Raw genomic sequence first — 24,616 nt, 5'->3', positions numbered from 1 at the left:
CGCAGCTACAAAAAGTGAGGAAAGAGGACTCCCAACATTCAAAGGGACTGATCCAATGAAGACTTTCTTCACTGGCACTTCCTGTAAAAGATTTACAGAATAGTATGGATGGCAGAATTCCTCTACAAGTAAAGGTAAGTCAGTAAAACGTTTTAAATGGAATCTAAAATGACATCACACCATGAAACATAATCCACAAATCAACCAACAAATATTGAAGTTCAATATGTTTTGCGTACCGGTTTAAAATATTTGGACGTGATAAAGTAGTTTGAAGAAGAAGAAATGTTATTTCAGCCATCATACACTGCGAGATTTAAAAAATGCAAATTAATAATAATAATAAATTAATAATATACCAAAAAAACAAATTATGTTCTATCAAATCAACGTACATTTTTTGTATATTATCCTAGGTTAATGAAATTGCTAATTATATTAATTATATATTATCCTAGGTTAATGAAATTGCTAATTATATTAATTATATCTTAGTCGCGCCTCACGTTACAGATGGCTGACACATTTCTGCGCCTTCTTAATGCTACGGATACCCAAAGGTGACAAACATAGTATTTGGGGTTAGTCTTGCGAAATGTGGTCTCTCTAAAGCACCATAGGACGCATGCTTCAAACTGCACACGCTTTGAACTCGTTACATTCTATTAGTTCACCACTAGATGGCACAAATTTCTACACGCTGTTAATTTATTTTCAGTTTTATAAAGTGAGTGTGATTTAATATCTGACGTTTCGACGCTAGTTCATCCCACAATTTGGTACCTTTGATGGGAATGCCACATGTGGAAGTCAACCTTAAACATTTCGTGACAATAATATGTTATATGTGACCACACTAGTCCAAACATGACATTCTGAATAATATTACATTTGTGGAATAAGAGTTATGAAGCAGAATCCAGTCATTTTTATCCATCTCAGTGGGCGGCCATTTTGCCACTTGCTGTCGACTGAAGATGACATCAATGTTGCTCAGGTCATCACAGCTCACCTGTTTTTTTTAAGATGAGCTGTGATTGGTTGTTACCTGAGACCTGAGCAACATTGATGTCGTCTTCAGTCGACAGCAAGTGGAAAAATAGCAGTTGAATAATAAATTAAATAATTAGTTGAATAAAAGCAGCTGGATTTTGCTGCTTAACTCTTATTCCTCTAACGCACTATTAAACAAAATACCATATTTAGACCACTGGGGCTGCATAGAACATATTATTGTAAAAAAAGAAAACCTTTTTGGTATTGACTTCCTCTTTAATGTTGTTCTCACATGCACTTTCTGGAACTGATTAACTTGCCTGGTAAAATAATTTGCAAATCTTAATTTGAAGGCATTGCTGAATATTCTCTGGCATTCATATGAAAAAAAATTATGCATGAGAGAGATATTTTAAATTCAACAACATCCAGAAATTTTAGTCTCTTTTTCTTAAATAATGGAGTTCTGTTCTCATACTTGCCAGTCTTAGACATGATTCTGGCTGTCTTCTTTTGAGTTGTTATTATCTTCTGCAAATTTGTAGGATATGTGTTGCCACAAATTTCTGAACAGTAATTTAAATATGGTAGAAATAAATAGCTGTACAACATTTTGAGCATGTCTTGATAGGGACAGTTTCAAGTGCGATACATTTAACCTATAGTTTTGTAAAGTTTATCCATTTACTTGGACAATTTTTAGATGGCACATGTGAATGCACAATTTTTTAAATCATCTTTTTTGTATCCAAACATCCGTCCGGCCATTCACACTCATCATGTAACCATGGTCTGTCCATTTGCACGCTTCATTCCCATCACATACATAAGCATGCCTGTCCATTCACACACACACACGGAAACAGGAAGTAGGCGTATGAACACTGAACAATCCTTCTTTATTTCTTCATGTTTCAATATTTCTGTCAGGGTTTGATTTTTTTTTGTTGGAACTTAAAATGTTGGACACATTTAGAAAAGACGCATCTGCATAGAGTTGTCATCTTAAAGATCCATGGAGAGAGGCGGGGAGGGGGACGGGGGGCGAGAGAGCGACTGTTTGGGGGGGCTCAGGGGGGTTATACTGGCACGTCACACCAACGAAAACAAAACAGCCAACAGCAGCACGAGGGAGGGAGGGAGGGGGCTGGTCAGGGGAGCTGTTGCCAATCGAGGGACGGGGGTCATAAGTGGTTTTGGAGGGCGGGACGGATGGCTTTTACATTACACTACGCACACACAAACACACACTAAAAGAAACACACAAGTTGCATTTCCCATCAAAGTTGAGCAAGCGGAGCGGAAGTCCTGCTGTCTGTCCTCTTTAGTCCCGAGCCTTGACGCCGCCAAAATAATATTGCACTTTGTCCAGGTCGGCCTGCCTGCGGGGGGCCGAAGGGGTGGGGCCCTGGGGGCGGGACCCGTATGGGGAGGGGCCTGGGGTGAAGGGGTCCCAGGAGGCCCCCGGGCTGGACGGTAGTCCTTTGGCGGAATGTGCGCCGAGAATTCAAGAGACAATGTCGCCAAAACGGAGGAAGCACTTTCGGCCGAGGAGCCGCTGGGCGCTTTGGGACGCCAAGAAGACGGCTAAAGAGGACACAACGTCCCGCCTGCCCCCCCAGGACGCCAAGATGGCGGCCTGGCGGCTAAAGAGGACCGGACGCTCCGGCACGCCGTCAACTTTGTCTGGAATTTTCTAGATAAACATGCAGGTCATCTTTTTGTGGTTATTTACAATAATTACACATTCTCGTCTCCAATGCGATCAGAACAACAACAACGACAACAACAAAGTCAAAGTCCTTCTCGTGACTCCTCCCACTAATACAAATGAATACTGACTCGGAGGGGGTTGGAGCACAAAGATGTGGGCGGAGCGTCGGATCGATGGCGAACATCACATTATCACGGCGACCGGACCAGGAGGAGTTTTAGTTTGGGGAATGCTTTCAGGAAGACAGAGAGCGTCGTCGTCGTCATTGTCGGGACTACAAACATGGAGGACGCCGCCGCGCTAAATTGTCGGCATGCTAACGGCTAACGCCAGGCCGGTCTTTGGAGCGATCACTCACACCTTTTCGTTTGTTTTCGTCAGAGGGGGAAAAAGCGAGCGTCACCGTCGTCGTTGTGCTTCCTGTCGCTCCACCAGCATGGGGGGGGGGCACCACGGGAAATGTGAAAAAAAGCCGGCTGACGTGCTAACGTGCTAACAAAGACAGAGCCGATGAGCGGTAAAGTGCGCAACATGGCGGCAGGTCGGGATACGAAAAACATCACCATGCAAAACTCCACAACGCTTTGCATGCTTTTTTTCAATGTTATTATTATTTCTTTTATTTTTCACTTCTTATATTTTCACCTTTGGAGGAGCGGCAACATGGAGGGTCGGGGTGGGTGGGTTAGAGGGGGCAGGGATGTCCTGATCCACGCTGTCATCCTTCCAAAAATACAAAGAACAACATTGCGGCTGTGTTTACAGAAATCTTCACTTATTCCTGACGACTCCCTATTGAGACTTTGATATAGCGGACCTCGATACATCCTAAAATATCCATTGAAAATCCCTGTGTAGTGAATCACGAGTATGGAATAAGTGAATAAATCCGAACACAGTCGCTGTGTCGTCATGCATCATTCACTCATTCCCGACTCCTGATTACTAGATGAAGATTTTTATCCCGTGGACCCTGATCAGGGGTCTCAAACTTGGAGATATTTGAGGCCCCCTACTTGACATGTTAGTGTGGCCCCTAACTTTTTTGCCGTGTTATTGCCCAGGGTCTTTTTGGGATATATATTTTTTTTATATAATCACGTATGGGCTACCATAGCTCAGGATTATGACAGCTTTCTGCGAAACATAGTAGTGAAATGACACACTATGTGGAAGGAAAAGATATTCTGTCACCCAAGTCCCAGTCATGTCTTTTTCAAAACCTGCGCCCCAGACACACCAGACTCTATTTCTGCGCATAAATTGAGTTTGAGACCACTGACCTCGATAATTTCTAAGGAATGAGTGAATGGTTCTGAACACAGCGACTACGTTCGAGATCATTCATTCATTCCTGACTCCCAAATCACTATATACTGAACGCAATTTTGTTTAGGGGACCTCGATAGTTCCTAAAATGTCCTAATCTCTTTCTAGTGATTCAGGAGTCAGGAATGAGTGAGTGATCGATTCCAAACACTCAGACACGTCTTCTACTTCCTTCGTGCCGCCATGTTTGCGTTTTGTCGAGGGACGATGATGGCGGCGCACACAAACCCGTCCAAGACGTACGTCCCTGTGTGTCCAACTTGACTGACGGCTGTGGAAAAGGAGCAACTTGACTGGCCGACAGGAGGCGAGCGAGCGAACGAAGAGGCGCGGTTTGGTTTCAACACAACACGGTAAAACTTTGGTGCACACGCAAGTCGGTTTTGGTTTCGGGAATGAAAAAAACACACGCTACAAACGCTTTGTTTTGTTTTGTTTGCCACAACACGTCACACAGCTAACAGCGCTAAAGACTACACAACACGCAGTAACTGAACAAAGCCGCTGGCTCCCACTTCCTGTTAGCGTCTGAGCCGCCGCGCTTAGTGCTAGCAATGCTAATGCTGACGCAACGAGTGAGCAGTCGCTAGCTGACGTTATTGCTTGAACGCCGAGTGCCGTTTTCGGCGTTACACTGTTTGTTAGCCTCGCTAGTGGCGGAAAGCAGGCCTTAGCGTCACAGGACAACAACAATTAGACATGCGCTAACAAAGCTAATAGTGCAACGCTTGTATGTTTTGAATTCAAACACGTTACCGTCGTTTAGGACCAAATAAGAAAAAACATAATAAAGGCCGCAAACATGATATTTCCCTTAAAAGTAAGTTAACTATGTAAACATGTTTTCAGATAGTTGCACTATGGGGCAAAGTGACCTTAACTCTCTGATGTGGGTTCATCTTAGTTCATTCTACTATCTTCTAACAACTGAAGAAGGAAATCAGTTGCCTGCTGCGAAACATCGTGTTTTTTTTTCTGTCTCTCCACCGTCGGGAATCTTTTGTCAAGTAGCTGAAGCTAAGCTAAAGCTAAGACAAAGCTAAGGCCCTAGCCTTGTGGGCAATTTTGTCGACGACCACAAATGCACAAGCCTCGAAGGCGGCGACAAAGACGGCTCGGGCGATGTCAACAGGAAGTGACGTCAACAGAAAGTGACGGGAGGCAGTCATGTAAAAGGAGCACCAAGCGCCACAAAACATGGCCGCAAGACTTAGGTGGGCGGGCCTGTGGTCAGGGGGCGGGGCCGGTCACGCTTGTAATCTAAACTGCATAGATTGACCACCCCACCCCTGAATCCACCCCACCTGAGGCCCCTCCCTCCTCCGCACCCTTTGCTTGGTGTGTTGCCGTGGAAACCTGCCAATTTCAAATGACCCCCCGTGGCCCCCCCTTCTCCTTTCACACACCACCGGATTATGATCCAATCAATCGAGTAAAAGTGGGCGGAATGTAGACTGACATGAGTGACCAATGAGGTGTGGTCTCAGAATCAGGAAGGACCCGGGACGCTTTGGCTGTGTTGGGAATCCTTCACTCATTCCCTCCTCCACAATATCAGGATTTGGATATTATGGACCGAGATAGTAGTTCCTAAAATGTCCACTACAAATCCCTTTGTAGTGATCTGGGTGTAGGGAAGGATTCCCGATGATCTACTGATGATATACTTTAGATCATCAGCTTTCTAAATAAATAAGAAACAAAAAATAAATTATGCTATACTTACATTAAATATAATTTCACACCACAATTTATACATTAATTATTTAATGTAATTTTATACTGTATTGCAAATGCCTATAGATGCCAAAAGATGGCGGCAAAGGACTATTTAAAAAAAAAATCAAAATAAAGCTCCTCAACTCACTTCAGTAATCAAGATGCCAGCAAATGGCGTCAAGGCAATACTGTTACTCTTTTTGGCCTGAGTGTGAGTTTTTCAGTGAATATCGGAGGATAGGTTCAGAAAAAAAATCTATAAATGTCAAACGACAAAAATGCTTGCTAAACAGCGCAACAAAGTGGCCAACATGATAAAGGGCGCTGTATAGTGAATAGGGAGGGATTCAGAACACAGCCATTGTGCATGTTTGTCGGGGGCCAAGGGGCGGCGGAGGCATGGGGGCAGGGTAGCGGACTAATTGTGCGGGATGGCACCTGTGGACTTTCCTCGCCAGGCGATGCCCATCGTTGCTGTCGCCATCACCGTCCCGTAAAAAAAATTAAAGCGACGCTCCAAAGAAGAAAGAAGCAAAGTAAAATATGGGCGGCGTGCGAGCTGGTTTACGCGCTTTACACGGACAGCGTGGTGTATTTGAGGGTGTTGCTTTTGGTGGGAATTTGGGACCTCGGCCCACCCCAAGTGTGTCCCGTTTGCTGATTGGTTATCTTCTTGCATTTGTGGTTCAAGTTTTTGGGCTTTTTCTTCTCCGGCTCCCGTCCGTCTGCCGTAGGCGGTCGTCACGGCGACGGGCGTCGTCACGGCGGCGATGGCCGTCGTCACGGCGACAAACGTCGTCACGGCGACGGGCGTCCCGGAAACTCAGAAGCCCAAAGTCCCACCGATGGTGGACGCCAGGACCACGCCCAGGATCACGCAGCAGATGATGATCATGATCTTTTTCTGAGGGAGGACACGCAAGCGTCACACGCGGAACTACACTTGGATCAAGGTCACGGGGTCATGGTCATCTCTAGGTATGGGCGAGTACTGATACCGGGCCTAATCCCAAGTAACTGGAACCCATTGAACATGGACCTTGGGACCCATTTTCCACAGTGGAATACGGACCCGTTGAAACATACAAACCCAATTCCAATGAAGTAAATAAAAACAGAATATCTTAATTTGCAAATCATGAACTTATATTTGATTGAATTCACTACAAGATATGTAATGTTCAAACTGATCAACTTTGTTTTAAGCAAATAATCATTAACATTGAATTTTATGGATGCAACACGTTCCCAAAAAGCTGGGACAGGTGGCAAAAAAGACAAGTTAGGAATGCTCATCAAACACCTGTTTGGAACACCCCACAGGTAAGTGGTGGTAAGTGGTAAGGAGCTTCCCTGAATTGCTCAGTCATTCAAAAGCAAAGATGGGGCAAGGTTCACCTCTTTGTGAACAAGTGCATGAGAAAATAGTTGAACAGTTTAAGGACAATGTTCCTCAACGTACAATTGCAAGGAATTTAGGGATTTCTTCATCTACGGTCCATAATATCATCAAAAGGTTGAGAGAATCTGGAGAAATCACTGCATGTAAGCGGCAAGGCCCAAAACCAACATTGAATGCCTGTGACCTTTGATCCCTTAGGCAGCACTGCATCAACAACGAATATCACCACACAGGCTCAGGAACGCTTCAGAAAACCAATGTCAGTAAATAGAGTACATCCATAACTACAACTTAAAACATTACTTTGCAAAGAAAAAGCCACTTATAAACAACACCCAGAAACGCCGCCGGCTTCTCTGGGCCCGAGCTCATTTAAGATGGACTGATGGAAAAGTGGAAAAGTGTTCTGTGGTCTGACGAGTCCACATTTCAAATTGTTTTTGGAACTTGTGGACGTCGTGTCCTCCGGGCCAAAGAGGAAAAGAACCATCCGGACTGTTATGGACGCAAAGTTGAAAAGCTAACATCTTAGGTATGGGTCTGTGTTAGCGCCAATGGCATGGGTAACTTACACATCCGTGAAGGCACTATTAATGCCGATAGGTACATACACTTTACAGGTTTTGGAGAAACATATTGTATGTTGCCATCCAAGTAACGTCTTTTTCATAGACCCCGCTGCTTATTTCAGCAAGACATTGCCAAACCACCTTCTGCACGTGTTTCAACAATGTGGCTTTGTAGTAAAAGGCTGCGGATACTAGACTCACCTGCCTGCAGTCCAGACCTGTCTCCTATTGAAAATGTGTGCCAGCACATTATGGAGCGTAAAATACGACAACGGCGCAAGAATGGGAAAGAATTCCCCCTAAAAAACTTCAACAATTAGTGTCTTCAGTTCCCAAACGTATATTGAATGTTGTTAAAAGAAAAGGTGATGTAACACAATGGTAAACATGACCTGGTCACAGTTTTTGGGGGAAAAAATCGAAGTTAATTGATTGTATTAATTAACCGATTATTTGCTAAAAACAATAAAGTTTATAGTTTGAACATTAAATATCTTGTCTTTGTAGTGTTTTTATCTATGTTTAACACAACGGACAAACTTCATTGGATTTGGGTTAGTACTGTTATGGTATGTAATGTTACAGTTAGGAAAATAACTCAAACATCAATTAGTTCATGGCTGTCATAGTTCCAATAATATCTCTGACCGGAACCTTTCCCAAACCTTAACCCTTATCATCCAATTGCTTCCACTCAGGTTGTCGAAGCAGCGATTTAAGCAGAGAAGCTCAGATTTCCCTCTCTGCATCAACTTTGTCCAGCTACGTCAGTCCAGAGCAGAGGTGTCAATTCCAGGTCTACAAAGTAAAAACCTGCATTCGCTACATGTGCTTCTACTCAACAGGCACTTCAAACGAATCAAACTAGCTCCCAGGGAACTTGTTTACATGCCGGCTGAGTAGAAGTACCTGCCAAACTGTGGCAGGGTTTTTACTTTCTGGACCTGAATTTGAAACCTCTGGTTCGAGGCATTCCACCACCAGCCAACAGAGATATCCTGTACCGCTTTCCATGATCGTTCCCGGGGCATTCTCCCCTCTCCAACAAACAGCGGCTGTACTCTCAGCCACTCCCGGGTCACCAAACTTTTCCGCGTATCTCTAATGGAGGTGCCCGGACACCCTGCGAAGGAGCTCATTTCAGCGACTTGTACCTGCGATCTTATAATACACTGCTCCTCCTGAATCTGAGATTCGACTTCCCGGCGGACCCCCCTCTCCAGAACCCCTGAATAGACCTTACAAGGGAGGCTGAACCATAATCAAGCATGTTCACTTATTTCATTGTCTGCATATTTTGGTGGGTGGTCCATATTCTATAGCAAGGGAACTCCGGCCCTCGAGAGCCACTGTCCTGCCTGTTTCCTTCCTCCAACACACATCGTTATTAGGCATCTACAGAGTTCATTGATGAACATGTGAATTAGGTGTGTTGGAGGAGGGAGACATCTAAAATAGGCAAGAGAGCAGTTCTCGAGGACCAGCGTTATATACCCCTGTTCTATAGGGAGTGGGGGTCCATTATAAAGGGTGTCCATATTCCATTCTGCACCTGCATAAAACCTTCTACTACACATTAGTTCTGGTTCTTGCTGTTATTGCTGGTTTGGTTTTAGTTTCAGTTGTAGTTTTGATTAGGGTTCAAATTGGAGTTCCGGTTTTAGTTCTTGCTGAGGTTGGAATTGTTTTGGCTGTGATTCAGGGTTGGGGAGCAAGGTTCTTGCTGTGGTTGCAGTTCCAGTTGGGATTCTAATTGTGGTTTTAGTTGTGGTTCTAGTCTTAGTTGCAGTTGCGCTTTACCTTGCGGGCTTGGCTCTGGTACTTGACGGCCTTCTTGGTGTCAGACACTGCTCGCTCCACGTAGTCCACGGAGTGCTCCACATTGTACTCGATTCTGTCGATCATCTCGCCCTAAAACCAGCACAGCATGGGTGAGCTACTGATTGCCCCAGGGGCACTACTAGGATGTGGCGCATACTGTGTACCTGACTCTCCACCAGCATGGCCATGTCCACAAACATGTCGTGAAGCTCTCGGATGCTGTTCTCCAACTTGATGATCTCGGTGTGCCGGGTCTCGATCTCGTTCAGGGCCTGTTTGGTCATCTGGGAATCCATCTTGATCTGGCAAGTCATTGACAGGTCGGGAACAGCTCATTCACAAGTGACTGGCACGTCTGTGACATCAAGTCATTGGCGGGTCCGTGGCAAGTCAGTGACAGTTTTGTAACAAGTCATTGACAGGTCTGTAATAAGTTATGAAAATTACAGAACAGGTAGTTCGCGGCTACCTTTGACGGCAGGTGCTAACAAGTCTTTGACAGCTCCGTAACAAGTCATTGATAGGTCGGTTACATGTCATGGATGGTGCAGAACACGTCATTGATAAGTTTACAATGACCCCCGGGCTGCAGCAAGTCAGTGACAGTGACCTTTTACCTCAGGCCGTAACAAGTAATTGACAGACCTGACCCGGCCTTCGAGAGCTGCTAAGATGAAGGGGGCGGGACAACACCAAGTTTCCCCTTCAAATTAGAAGCTCGTGCGGCAGCATCATGAGACAGAGGTCATGTGACAGAGGCCGTATTCACTTGATGTGTCAGCGCACCCGCCAGACTGGCCGTGTTGGCTAGCGGCCATGTTGGCCGGCGGCCATGTTGGCTAGCTCAGGTGCGGTGCTTACATCATCGGTGAAGATGGCCAGCTTGCCACTCTCCAACATGTCTTCCAGCTCCTCGTTGGTAGTGGTTCTTCCGGCTACACGCACACACACACACGCGCACACACACACAGAACAGACAGGGGTTAGCACAAACACAATAAGTTGTTTGTCCTTGTGTGTGATGTGTGCCACATACTGATCTCCAGCTGCCTCTGGATGCGGTCCTTGCAGCGGTCTCTGTATTTGGACTGCGTGGTGTTGTACTCGGTCATAACTTCCACAAACTTGCGGGACAGCGTCGAGTGCTGTGGGACCACATCGAAAACAACATCACGTTTAACAGTGATTCAGAGGTGGCCGTGCATTTGCTACAGTTGCTACATTTGGTGTGGGGTACTTAACTTAATCAACATCTTAATGTCTCGGTTATACATCGTCTTGGTTCTTTTGTATTACAAAAGGATGTGCGCTTGTAAGCAGTTGAGGTTTTCCCACAGCAACTCAGGCTTAACGTATTCTAACCGCAAGAGTCCAGTAAGTTCCATATCATTCAATGGCCTGAGAAGGCCTTGCTATCCCTGGCCACTCACTACTGGCTCACCTGCGTCTTGCGGATCCTGAGGTCCGCCGAGGATCTGTTGAGACCTTCTTCCTGCTCGATGCTTTGCTCAATCGCTGCAGGGAGACATGCAGCGGTTCTTTTATTGTGAAAACACAAAAAGTGCCTCACTACTTGGCCAGAGCTTACCTTTTAATTTTGAACGAACTTTATTGGCGGTCTTCTTGATGTCGGCCGTCAGATCCTCCAACTCCTGTTTGGTCTCTGCAGGTCACATGACAACATCCTGTGGATCAGTTCCTGTCAGCACTCCCATGGAGCTACAGCAACATTCTAACGTGTGTGTGTGTTTTTGTTTTTGCTACATTTTGGCTCCCGTATTCCCGGTTTAACTACCATTGTGGAGACCGACTTTTCCTTGTGGGGACATTTTGGTGGGCCCACAAGTCCAGTTAGGGTTAGGCAATAAGTTGTGATGGTTAAGGTTAGGGTGAGGAAATGCATTATGTCAATGTAATGTCCCCACTAAGATTGTAAGACAAACGTTTGTGTGTGTGTGTGTGTGTGTGTGTGTGTGTGTGTGTGTGTGTGTGTGTGTGTGCCTTTGTCTTTGCTACATTGTGGGGCCCATACACGCGTGTTTTTCCAGGTTTAACTATCATGGTGGGGACCGACTTAAAATTTTAGGGACATTTTGGTGGTCCCCATAAGTTCAGACCTCTTTTTGAGGGTCAAGACTTGGTTTTAGCGTTTAGGTTTGAATTGGGTTATGGTTGAGGTTAGGGTAAGGAATGGGGATAGGCAATCATTTTTGATGGTTGGGGTTAGGATAAGTGACTAGGAAATGCATCATGTCAAGGAGATGTCCCCACGATGATACAAAGACAACGGTGTGTGCGTGGGTGTGTGCGTGTGTGTGTGAAGATGATAGGTCTCCTCAGCCAAACCTTTACCATCATGCATTGCTCAAAGGTTTTTGGAAGGGGTTCAAAGGTCATGTTAGTGAGGGGGCGCAGTTTGAACAGACAAACTCACGTGCGCTTAAGTGACTGGATGCACAGGACGCAGACGACTGCCGAGATCATCATGCAACATGCAAACGCAAACATGGCTGACAGGAAGCAAGGGAGGGTTTGAGAAACAAGGAATCATGGGAGAAAAAAAAATCAATCATCATTGACCACATGAACACATGCACATCAACGCCGACTCAGGAGTCAACTATATAGTCCACCATATTAAAATGCATATATTGTAGGGCCGTCGAAATGAATGCAAATTCCCTTTAACACCCCCAATAATTTAAGGTCCAATTAACGTGTACTGCGCTGCCACCTGTTCCCTGCCTCGAGAGTGGAGGGCAAGTAGGCTGCAGCTCTTAAAGGGGTCGGGGAGAGACGTTGGAGAGGCACTTGGCCCACGCTTGTGCCGAACACTTTACGCACGTAACCAAAGAGTGCGACTTGGAAGGTGTGAAGAAGCGGCATCGTAAGGCCGTCTTGCGTCATGGAGTCAGCACACGCTTACTTGCTCTTGAGATGTAAGGTATCATTTATGATAATGCCGCTCTCTGAGGAAGACGGCAGCGAATGCGGAAACTAGTAAAAAATAAAAATAAAAACCTTTATTGACTTAAAAAAAGGAAGAAATTAATGTGCCTAATAAATATACAGTGGTACCTCGGACTTTGAACATAATTCGTTCCTGTGAAGTGTTCAAAGTCCGAATTGTTCAACTTCCGAAACATTTTTTCTCATAGAAAATAATGTAAATGCAATTAATCCGTTCCCAAGCTCCAAAAACAGAAAATTCCTATTTTAATTTCTATTTATGTTTTTTGCATGTACACCCGATACAGTATTTACCCAATAAAAAATTACCTCACCTTTTTTGTTGTGGTGTGTTGGCATCAGTGGATACAAAATGCTACGTTGCGTTAATGGTGTATTTTACATTGGGCATATTGTTAGACTACTATGGGGTCCTTGCATGCGCTCTTAACGTCAGGCACGTTGTTGAACAGCTAAGGGGAGTCCTCGTGCCAGTATTTACGGAAGTAGTCAGTCACGGTAGTTACAACGGCGCGATAATCTCCTTCCTAATTCCACTAGGGTTCGTAGCACTGTATGTTTTTCTTTGCTGCCACTGGCATTGTTGTCTTTCTTTGGGCCCATGGCGAAGAAAATTGTCGTAGAAAAATCAAAATGCACTCGCGAGTATGGAGCACCTCCGGGAGTGTTCACGCTCTAACTAGAAATGAGCAGCGCTTCGTCTCAATGACCGCAACGTGAGCATTCAGCATTGCTCAAATTCACTCGGCTACCTGTTCAAGGTGCGTTCGGCTTTGCTTGGGTGTAAAAACTCAGAAACCGAGGTCAAACTCCGAGGCCTTTTTTCTCTCCGATTTTTTGGTTGAAGTCCGATTTGTACGAGTTCCGAGACGTTCAAACTCCAAGGTTCTACTGTATAATTTAGAAAGAGTGAACGACATAGCTGACTCTAAAACAGGGTTCCCCAATTCCGATCCTGGAGGGCCGGAGTCCTGCAGGTTTTAGGTGTTTCTGCCCACTAGCACACCTGATTCATATAATCAGCAGGCCTGATAATGATCCTGATCTTTAGTATTAGGTGTATTTGTAGGCGGAAACATCTCAAACCTGCAGAACTCCGGCCCTCCAGGACCGGAATTGGGGAAGCTGAAATAATAAATTGAATAATTCTTCATCAATAGTCATTTTTTAATATAATGGCCTTGTTGAGACTGCCAGCCAAAATCGTATTTTTAGCCTATCTAGATTGAAGCTGGATGGCTCTTCTGTAGTCTGAAAGACCATTTTTGTGGGACTGATTGAAACCACATTCGGGAAGTAGTTTCATATCTGATTTGGACAGGATGCGTCTCAGTCTACACAGCTACAAACACAAAGATCGGTTTAAGACCTAATGCGCCAGACCGGAGAGCGCTGTCAGTACCCCGTTGGTTCCACCTGCCCGACTGGTTCCTCACATGCGTGCTTGGAAATACAGTGCAGTGTTCCCTCACTATACATGTGAATTTCCGTGAAGAAGAGAATGTAAAAACAATATTGAGAATGGGGCGGCATGGCTCAGTGGTAGCGTGGTCGTCTCCCATCCATGAGGTTGTGGGTTCGATCTTCACTCCTGGTGACCTTGAGCAAGATACTGAACCCTGATTTGCTCCGAGTAGACCTGGCAGCGCCCTGCGTGGCAGAAGTTGACCACTTGTGTGTGAGTGTGTTTTTTAACCCTGTAAATCGCTTTGTGCCTGTGAAAAGTGCTGTACAAATAAAACGTACTTACTTACGCAGCCGCTAGTGCTGAAACAACTGAACACTCCCTACTCACCATTTAGTGGACTTTTGACAAACTATCTCGGGCTACAAAATCACAATACAGTGGCGAACGAGTGAGGGATGGTCAACGCATTCCAGATGACCAGTATCACGTTGCTCCATACGGCGGACATTTTGTTTCTCGTCTCAGAAAATAAGTCGAGATTTGAGCGGCGATTCTGGAGGTCGTGTTGTTTACCCGGGAAGTAACACTAACGCTAATTAACACAAACTATCTTAAACCCACGGACCGCCACGACGTCATGCTAACGAAGATTAGCATTAGCTTACTTTCGTCAGGGTTGGGCGCAGCCAAGATGGCGCTGTGCTGCTTCTTCACCTGCTCCACGTCCTCGGACAACTTCTCGATGCAGCCGCGTATCTCCTCCACCTGCATGAGCAAACGTACACACACTTCCTGTCACAACACACCAACTGGGATGACACATGGCGTCTCCACAAACAGAATGTTGGTGTTTACGCCTGACTGGCATATTGGCAGGGTAAGCATGTGGGTGGGTGTATCTATGCGTGTGTGTGGCAGTGTTGTATGTGTGTGTGTTTGAGTCTTGTTTTTGTGTTGTGTCTACGTGTGTCAGTGCATGTTGACGTGCGATTGTGTTGTGTATATTGGTGTGTGTGTGTTTGTGTTGCGCGTTGCACCTGCTCAAAGAACTCGTCCATGAAGTGGTCTCGATCCACCTGCACCACCTCCTCATCATCATCACTGTCTTTAGCCTGCAGTACAAACACACAATGTCAAACTACGGCACACAACATTAGCAGACAGACAAACACACAACCTGTACAACAACCTGTACAACAACACAGATGACGAGGTCACATGACTTGACAGCATCGCAATCGGGCGCACGGAGCGAAATCGAGGGTGGCACCTTCCCATTTTGAGTCCAACAATTTTTGACAAATCACAGAAGAGAAACCAAATGACATCCTGTAAGCCACGCCCCCGCGACAAACATGGGCAGCAAGTCTGGCCCAGCTGATAAGCGCACGCACGCACGCACGCACACACGCACGCACGCACCCACACACACCCAAAGACATGATGTGAAGGTCCAGAATGCCCTTCACAATAAAAGCATCTGGAAGCAGATGCGGGCAGTGACAGTTACCATGGTGACTGTGTAAACTTCCTGTGTGCATACCCTCATGTTAATACGCGCGATATACACGCACACGGCACAAACACACGTGCATGCACACACGGCGCAGTGCAAATAAGTGTGTTCTGGTGTGTACTGTACGATGTGAAGCGAGTGGGGGAGGGAGAGAGGGCGTGTAGCAGGGGTCAGAGAGTGAAAGTGGGGGAGGGAAAGAATGGTTGGATGTGGGGGAGGGGAAGGAAGGCAGAACGCTCGGAAGGAGTCAGCTGCATTTACAGAAGGGGGGCGGGCGGCGGCGGGAGGGGGCACTGCTACAAAATGTCTGCTCCTCCTCATCAAAGCAACGCTTCTCCACTTTTCACTTTCTTCCTTCCTACAACCTGGGGGGGGGGGGGGGGGGGTAGAAGTACGGACTGCAGGGGCTCTCTATACTTTAATACGGCACACCAAGAATTTATTAATTTTAATATTTGTTGAAATGATTTGACCTTTTTTTGGGCCGTTAATTAATTTGTATTCCTCTATCTCATTAAGTAGTTAATTTTTTATTATTATAAATAAACAAAAAATATGAGTAATTGTAACACTTTTTCCAAACACATTTTATGTGTTTTTTTTTAAGAGGCTCTCCTTTACTTTAATCTGGCACCTGGATTGGCTGGCACCCGGTTCAGGGTGGACCCCGCCTACTGCCCGAAGCCAGCTGGGATTGGCTCCAGCACCCCCGCGACCCTTGTGAGGAATAAGCAGTCACGAAAATGGATGGATGGATATTTGTTGCATTGATTTGACCTTTTTTTTGGCCGTTATTAATTTGTGTTCCTCTATCTCATTAAGTAGTTTTTTAAATTATAAATAAACAAATAATCTGAGCAATTTTAACATTTGTTCAAATACATTTCACCCAAGCATCAAGTATCTTCGGGTCTTGTCATGGAAGAATTGAGCATGAGATGGAGGATCGGTGCTGCGTCTGCATTGGTCTGTTATGGTAAAGAAATTATGGTCAATCTACGTTGCTACCCACACCTACGGTCACGAGTTCTGTGTCGTGAATGAAATAACAAGATCCCAGATAAGTGTGTTTCCTCTGCTTCAAGAGGAGCGAGATGAAGTGGCTCGGGCATCTGCTTAGGATACCTCCCTGGTGAGGTGTTCAAGGCACATCCCGCTGTTGACGACCTAGAGCATGCTGGATAGACTATTTCTCTCGGTTAGCCTGGAAACACTTTGGGATTCCCCCAGAAGAGCTGGTGAAGTGGCTGGGGAGAAGGAAGTTTAGACTTCTCTGTTTACATTGCTTCCACCGCTATCCAAACCCGGACAAGCGAAAGAAGATGTGTGTATGGATGGATTGATGTTGAAACTAATGAAACTCTTTGTGTGTTGAGTGTGTGCCTTTAAGAGGTATGGACCAGTCAGTGGGTGGGTTTTCATTCACCTATTTTTATTTGAATTTTCAAGAATTGCGAAAGAGAAACTGAATGGAAACGCCAGAAATTCAAAAATTGGCCCAAAATTCATAAAAAGGTTTTTACGCTTGGAGGGAGTGTTTTTTAAAGCGTATCGAAAAAAGGAAAATGCGCATTTTGCCGATGGAAACAGGTTTTGCGAATTAGCGACTACAAGAGCGGATATACGTCGCACGTTTTAACCGATACTACGTCACACGCACGTTTGTAGTCACAATAAATAGTGGATGATAAAGTAAGATGTGTTTGGGGAGATGACGAAACATGATTCGTTTTATAATCAATTAAAGAAAAAAAAACATTAATGCAATTTTAGATGGCTTTATTAACATCAGCTCTCAACGTAACGACACACTTCATTTACATGCGGGAGGGAAGCCAACAAGGCAAACTACTTCCGTTCAGTCCGTCAAAACCAACATTCCCACCTGGAACTCCCCGTTGTCCCAAAGTTCCGTCACTACAAAGTCATCTCGCGGCGCATATTCGCAAAAGATGAGCGGATGGAAACGGGCATAAGTCGCATGTCCGTTTTGCGCATTTTCACGAAATTCGCATACAAATTTCGAAACATTTGGATGGAAACCTGACAAGTGATGGCATGTTTTGTGTTTTGAACCTGAACTTGCTAAAATTTTGTTCAAAACGTCATGTCATCCACCACAAAAGTTTGTTATTGCAAGTCCGCTAACTTGATGCGGTGTTCCACGCTTGACAGTCAAGTTGTGATGTTAATTTCGATTACCAACAGAGGGCGCTGTTGCACAACATGGTCACCACTTCGGTTTAATGAATACTGATGAATTAATCTGTTGAATTGCTATTCCACCAACACAATATTAATCATGATTTGACTAGTACTGCCTCATACAACCACAAAAACTCATAACTCGACCACTAGCTGGGAAAAATTGAGAATTTGGGCACTGCTAATTTGAGATACCATTGTAAAACAATTTTAAAATGATATTGAATCATTGTCATTTTTATACCATCATTCACATTTCCCCTTTTCAGCTGACTGTTTTCAAAATCAAATGTGGCCTTTGAGCACAAATGGACAACAACATGGGCCTACGTGTGTTTAGTGAGTGCGTGCGTGTGTGTGTGTGTGTGTAACCAGCCAGGTGGGGTTACTGTAGCCACTCAGCGCTAGCTATGCCTTTGGCCGCCATCTTGAAAAACATACAGCGGAAATGCAACATTAGTGTTGACCTCTAACCCTTGACCTCTGATCCCATGATCATGATTATGTTGTCCCAAGGCACCATCCACAGGGTTGCGCTCTCTTCAAAGAACACTAACGTGTATGTGTATGTGTGTGTATGCACAGACGGAATCAGTGTGACATCACAGCGAGACATGTGTGCGTGACGTCAGCAAACACACACAGGAAGTGAGCGGTGAATCCGGCCTCATGTGAAAATGACCTCGCTGCCATCCATGGCTGCCCTTCACTCCATGACTGGATGGCGCACATTCACACATTATCACACACACACGTGCGCTCACTTAAAGGGCTAGGGTTAAACATACACACACACCCGTGGACGTGCACACACACGGGTTAGGGTTAGAGACACATACACGCACGCATACACGGGTTAAGGAAAGAAATTGATGCACAAAAACACACGTCCGCACAAACATGGATTAGAAACATACACACACTACGCGTGCACACCCCCACACACACACAGGTATATGCACACACACACACACACACACACACACACACATCATACACACATATTGATTAGCGTTAAACGCATATGCTAATTTGCGCACGCACACGCAAAAAGACACACACACACACAAACACAATTCAGACATGCGAATGTACACACACATGCACATACCAAAAAAAATCCATACATAGACATGCACACACATTCACACGCACAAAAATATTTTTAAAAGTTTCAGATTTTCTCTTTTATTTTGTTGTCAATCATCTTTGAAGTCAATCAGGAAGATGATAACATCAGAGACGTTAAGCAATATGATATCATTTCCCGCCTTGTGCTTCACCTCAAAAGGTCAAAGGTTATGTTGTGATAGTAGTAGTAGTAGTAGTAGTAGCAATATTATTTATGGATAAAAAAGTACTAGTGGTATCAATTAGTACAAGTGTGAATACTTGTACTAGAAGCGGTCTGAAAAAAATGGTATTGTACATCTCAAATTATAATTTGTGTTCTTGCGTGATCATATGTACCACAGCCTTATGTCAACATTAGCTTAATTAGCTTGCTAGCATCTCATTAGCTTGCTCAAACAAGAACAGCAAACTACAAAAACTACAGACTGACCCACTGCAAGGCATGAATTTACTGATTCACAGATTGATCTTATCCCGCTATATGCATATTTTTTACCCAATCCGCTGTTTCATTCGCTTTTTGTTTTTTTAATTATTCACATTAGATTCCTTGCAATGGAAGGACAATACCAGTTGGTGGCACAATTGCGCCAGTAAGATGCTTTGCTAACAGTCTAACCATGCCAATAAACACCACAGAAGAAGGATGTAAGTACAGTGGTGTTTGCACACTGATCTGTATATATTACTAGATAGCCCATACACACCCATGCAAGCCGTTGAAGCCACAGGGCGGCCATTTTACCCCTCCCATCTCACGAGCAGACTACTGTATAAGTTATACGTACACGTACAGATTAGACATATACAGCTTGTAGGCTCTTAGTATAAGGGCTGGGGGGCAGGGGTGGGGAGGTGGTGTTTGGTGGGGTGGTCACTTTTTTTTTAAACAAGTGGCTGGTATGTGCTGCTTTGAACACACCCTTTTTCTTTTAGCGTTCAGTTCATTAGACTAGAATATTAGATTTGGCAAAGGCATCTTTTGTTGAATTACAGGTATAATTCTTTAATAAAAAATATACAAGTTTCCTCCTGTAAACACCATTAAGCATATAATTTATACATGTATTTAAGGCAAGTTTTAAAATATCTGAAGTCCTCTTGTTTATGTTGAACAAATTCAAAACATTATAAATCATTCTGATTCGCCTAAGTATTGTCTCAAATGTTCTCCAATTTCAGTACTGTAAATGTATAGGATCATATGCCGAGAAGCGTTTCTTGGGAGGAGCAATATGGCGGCCTCGCGGCATCAAAAGTCTTGGCCTATCAGCTAAGCATTCATATATACAGATCAGTGTGTTTGCAGGTTAAATGTTGTTACTGGGTGTTTTCATATAGTGCAATCCTGCTGAGTACACATTTCTTATGAAAAAACAATTTTTGTTTTATTGGGGGCGAGGGGTGGTGATGCATTTCAATAGGGAAATATGATTTGAGATGCAAGCATGGTCACGGGACAAATTCAAGTCGTATGTCAAGCATGGTTTTAATAGTTTGGGATTTTTCATTATACTTAGTTTGTATTTCTTTTTCTTTTTTTCTTCCCACTTAATTTTAATTACTTTGTTTTTGTTTTGTCATTAGTTTTTTGGAACATGGAGTTTTTATTGAGTGCAAGATAAATGAAAATGTTCACTAAGTGTTGTGTAATAAACTACAATTCTCAAACAGCTGTTGTGACTTTACTTCTTCTAGACAAACGTATTGGCAATACCAAAAGAAATACATGTAAAATTTCCATGTGTTGCTTGTCAAACGTTGCGGCTACAAGTGTGTAAATGATCCCAAAACCTCTCTGAGCCCATTACACTTTCCACATTCGTAACAACGGTAAAGACAAAGAATTGTTTGGACACGCTCACAAATTCAGACATAGCTCAGAAATAATGCCAACGTTTGCAAAAATGGCGGCCACATTCTGACACTTCAGTTCACAGTGCCCTCTGGTGCATTGCAAAACATCATCAGGCTCCCTCCAATAGCAGAGGGACAAAAACGGACCATTTAGGAAAAACGCAAAAAAAGAACTCTTACGATGCATTTGAGAAATAGGAGAAATATCCTATACATCCCATCTTCAGAAAACATCTTGCAAATAATCAGACTTCATTTGGCACACAGAACGCTAAAAACATTTTGGCATTGAAATTATGTAACAATATCAGAACATAAACATGAGAACAACTGTATTTCTTTGAAAAAGTTCTGACCGTTTAAATGGTCACAAATAATTCAAATACTCCTCATATTAGTTTAATAAAGTGATTTTTTTTAGCAAATTTTGTGGAATTTGTATTTAACATTATTGATCAAATGATATGAAAATCACCTATTTACATATGTATTTACATTTACATACAGTATACTGGATAACATTTGGGTGTAACATTTCATATCTGTATTTACTATTTATGTTGAAAAATAAGGACGTAAATGTGCAAAGCATCACACACAAAACAAAACGCACCATTTTTTTAAACATTGATTGAAGCTAAAATGTGACAACAATTTTGCTGTTATTTTCAGCAGTAGCCCCTTAAAAAAACAACACTCCATAACTAAGTACTAGAGTGGGCTAACTCCATTTTTTTAGCACTCTTAAGTGAAGCGCAGATGTTTTAGATCGTTGTTAAAACATGCTCAATTTCATGTTATAACATTTATTGTGATCAATTTATCATGTGATATTGAACATCTCAGCCGCTTTACGAACGGCGACCCTTCTTCAGTGGCTTGATTTGCATTTTTGGTCCAGAATTTCGCAAGAAACGTGAAGTCAACAAACATGATTTGCTTTAGCGGACCACATTAAAATGATGCGGGGGGCTCCATGCCGGCCCTGGGCCTTCATTTTGACACCTGTGCGTCAGATAGATAGATAGATAGATAGGTAGATAGATAGATAGATAGATAGATAGATAGATAGATAGATAGATAGATAGATAGATAGATAGATAGATAGATAGATAGATAGATAGATAGATAGATAGATAGATAGATAGATAGAAGGCTGGATGAATGGATGGATGGATGGATAGTTTATAGGTGCTGCAGAGTGTACCCCCCTCCCCCCGCCCGCAGGAAGCATCAGCTGTTCAATGGTGGAAAGAAGGAAGCTTGCGTGCGCGTGGCGGCTCCTAAAATGGGTGAGGCTGGTATAATGAGACCTCCCCCAAGGCCACCATGACCCACTGACGTGGCTTGGAGGTCTGGGAGGGGGAGGAGGGGTCTGTCGGAGGGGCGCTGGTTAAAAAAATGTCTGCATTTTCTTCTCCTCCAGCAGGTCATCGCGCGCGCGCACGAGGAGCCCATCTCTTTGGCCTCGTGCGCGCGCCTGAGGCCTCTGCGTCGAAGCCCGCGAAAAATGGCAAAATGTCACGTTCCGACCAACGCCGCGGACGCGCCTCGCTCACGCACACGCGGGGGACTATCAATCACGTGACGGCGGCACGTCCTCATCCCTTTGCATGTACACGCGCGCGCGCACGCACGAAGGCCGCACGAGGAGGAAGATGAGGAAGATGGAGAAAATGTCAGCTTACGCTCCGCAGTTCCGCCGTACGATCCTTCATGGCTGCTCGACGACCACGTACGCGGCTGGTCCGGGGACTTCTCGAAGATGAACAGTATTATACGGCTCGTCCGGCAGGAAGGGGGGTGGTCTCTGTCGTCGTTTTCCCGCCGCAAAATTCCCCCTTACCAATGAGGCGCTGATGAAGAGGATGGCAAGAGGAAGAGAGAAACGTCTTATTCTTCCGCTTGTTCTTTTTTGGCGGCTCCCCTCGTGTGGTTTGGAACGCAGCTGCCCCCCCGGCGGTCCTCTTCCTCCTCGTCCTCCTCTTCCTCCTCGGTGCGGTCACAGTGTGGCCCGCAACGCAGCAGCGGGACGAGCGAGTGGGGGAGGGGCGACGAGGAGAGGAGAGGAGGAGGAGAGAGAGAGAGAGAGGAAGAAGAGAAAGTGGTACTGATGCTGCAGAAAAAGAGGGGGAGGGGCGAGGGATGCGGAGGGGAGGTGTCCACTGCGCATGCGCCTACACTCCCCCCTGGCCCGACAGCAACGCCGCCCCCGCGCGGCGGTAAGGGGAACTTTTCAGGTGTGTCCGCACACGCCGATACTCCGCTGCCTTGACTTAGTTCCAGTTGCATAATTAAGTGAAATAATGTATAACATTAAAATAAAATAAAAAATAATCAAATGTCAAGTTGTTTATTTATTGACATGTCTATTGTAGTATGTTGCTGTCACGCGAGGAGGGGATGGGGTGTCATGTTACTTAACTTGATAAAATTCATATTATATTGTGATAATTTAAAGTTTGAACGCGAACAATGAAATATTTGACTTCTACATTTAACAGAGCAAAATGAAGCACTGCATTCTGGTTCAGGTCATGTTTGGTGTGTTTTAAATCAAAGTTATGAGCTACGAAGCTGCGCTGCTGCAATACTGTAAAAATAAATAAATAATTAAGGTCTTAATAAGAAACCCTAGTCCTAGTTTTAAAGCCTAATTTGAAATACCCTAGCCCTAGTTTTAAACCCTAATATGAAACCCTAGCCTTAGTTTGAAACCCTAATTTGAAACCCTAGCCCTAGTTTGAAACCCTAATTTGAAACGCTAAAAATAGTTTAAAACCCTAATTTTGAACCCGAACCCGAGTTTGTTACCTTAATATAAAACCCTAGCCTGAATTTTACACCCTAATTTGAAACCCTAGCCCGAGTTTTAAACCCTAATATAAAACCCTAGCCCTTGTTTGAAACCCTAATTTGGAAGCCGAACCCTAGTTTGAAACCCTAATTTGAGACCCTAGCCCTAGTTTAAAACCCTAATATAAAACCCTAGCCCTAGTTTAAAACCCTAATTTAAAACCCTAGCCCAAGTTTGAAACCCTAATTTTGAAACCCTAGCCCTAGTTTTAAACCCTAATTTGAAACCTTAGTCCTCGTTTGAAACCCTAATTTAAGACCCTAGCCCTGGTTTGAAACCCTAATTTGGAACCCTAACCCTAGTTTGAAACCCTAATTTGAAACCCTAGCCCTAGTTTGGAACGCTTATTTGAAAACCTAGCTCTAGTTTAAAACCATTATTTGAAACCCTAGCCCTAGTTTAAAACCCTAATATGAAACTCGAGCCCGAGTTTGAAAACCCTTATTTGAAAACCCTAGCCCTAGTTTAAAACCCTAATATGAAACTCAAGCCCTAGTTTGAAACCCTAATTTGAGACACGAGCCCAAGTTTGAAACCCTAATTTGAAACCCTAGCCCTAGTTTAAAACCCTAATATGAGACCCTAGCCCTTGTTTGAAACCCTAATTTGGAACCCTAACCCTAGTTTGAAACCCTAATTTTAAACCCTAGCCCTAGTTTGTTACTTTAATATGAAACCCTAGACCTAGATTTAAACCCTAATTTGAAACCCTAGCCCTAGTTTAAAACCCTAATTTGAGACCCTAGCCCTAGTTTAAAACCCTAATATGAGACCCTAGCCCTTGTTTGAAACCCTAATTTGGAACCCTAACCCTGGTTTGAAACCCTAATTTTAAACCCTAGCCCTAGTTTGTTACTTTAATATGAAACCCTAGACCTAGATTTAAACTCTAATTTGAAACCCTACCCTACTTTTAAACCCTAATAAGAAACCCTAGCCCTAGTTTAAAACCCAAATTTGGACCCTAGCCCTAGTTTGAAAACCCTTATTTGAAACCCGAGCCCTGGTTTAAACCCCTAAAAGGAAACTCAAGCCCGAGTTTGAAACCCTAATTTGAGACACTAGCCCTGGTTTGAAACCCTAATTTGAAACCTTAGCCCTAGTTTTAAACCCTTTTAG

General features: G+C 44.1%; 1 protein-coding gene across 1 annotated transcript; it reads right to left on the bottom strand.

The window, feature by feature from the left end:
* Window positions 1–1,876: 1,876 nt before the first annotated feature.
* On the bottom strand, window positions 1,877–22,751 carry stx1b (syntaxin 1B). The gene is made up of 10 exons (XM_086089911.1): window positions 22,329–22,751; window positions 14,966–15,040; window positions 14,594–14,693; window positions 11,139–11,213; window positions 10,992–11,065; window positions 10,587–10,695; window positions 10,412–10,485; window positions 9,715–9,852; window positions 9,530–9,640; window positions 1,877–6,662 (listed from the first exon to the last, which is right to left on the bottom strand). The coding sequence occupies exons 1-10, from the start codon at window positions 22,356–22,358 to the stop codon at window positions 6,582–6,584; spliced, it is 867 nt and encodes a 288-aa protein (XP_085946037.1). The 5' UTR covers window positions 22,359–22,751; the 3' UTR covers window positions 1,877–6,581.
* Between the last annotated feature and the right edge of the window lie 1,865 nt (window positions 22,752–24,616).

Source organism: Leptonotus elevatus, chromosome 1 (genome assembly GCF_054856555.1).
Source record: "Leptonotus elevatus isolate MCC_2025b chromosome 1, RoL_Lele_1.0, whole genome shotgun sequence".
NCBI lineage: Eukaryota > Metazoa > Chordata > Actinopteri > Syngnathiformes > Syngnathidae > Leptonotus > Leptonotus elevatus.
This window is presented reverse-complemented; position numbering and strand designations above follow the sequence as displayed.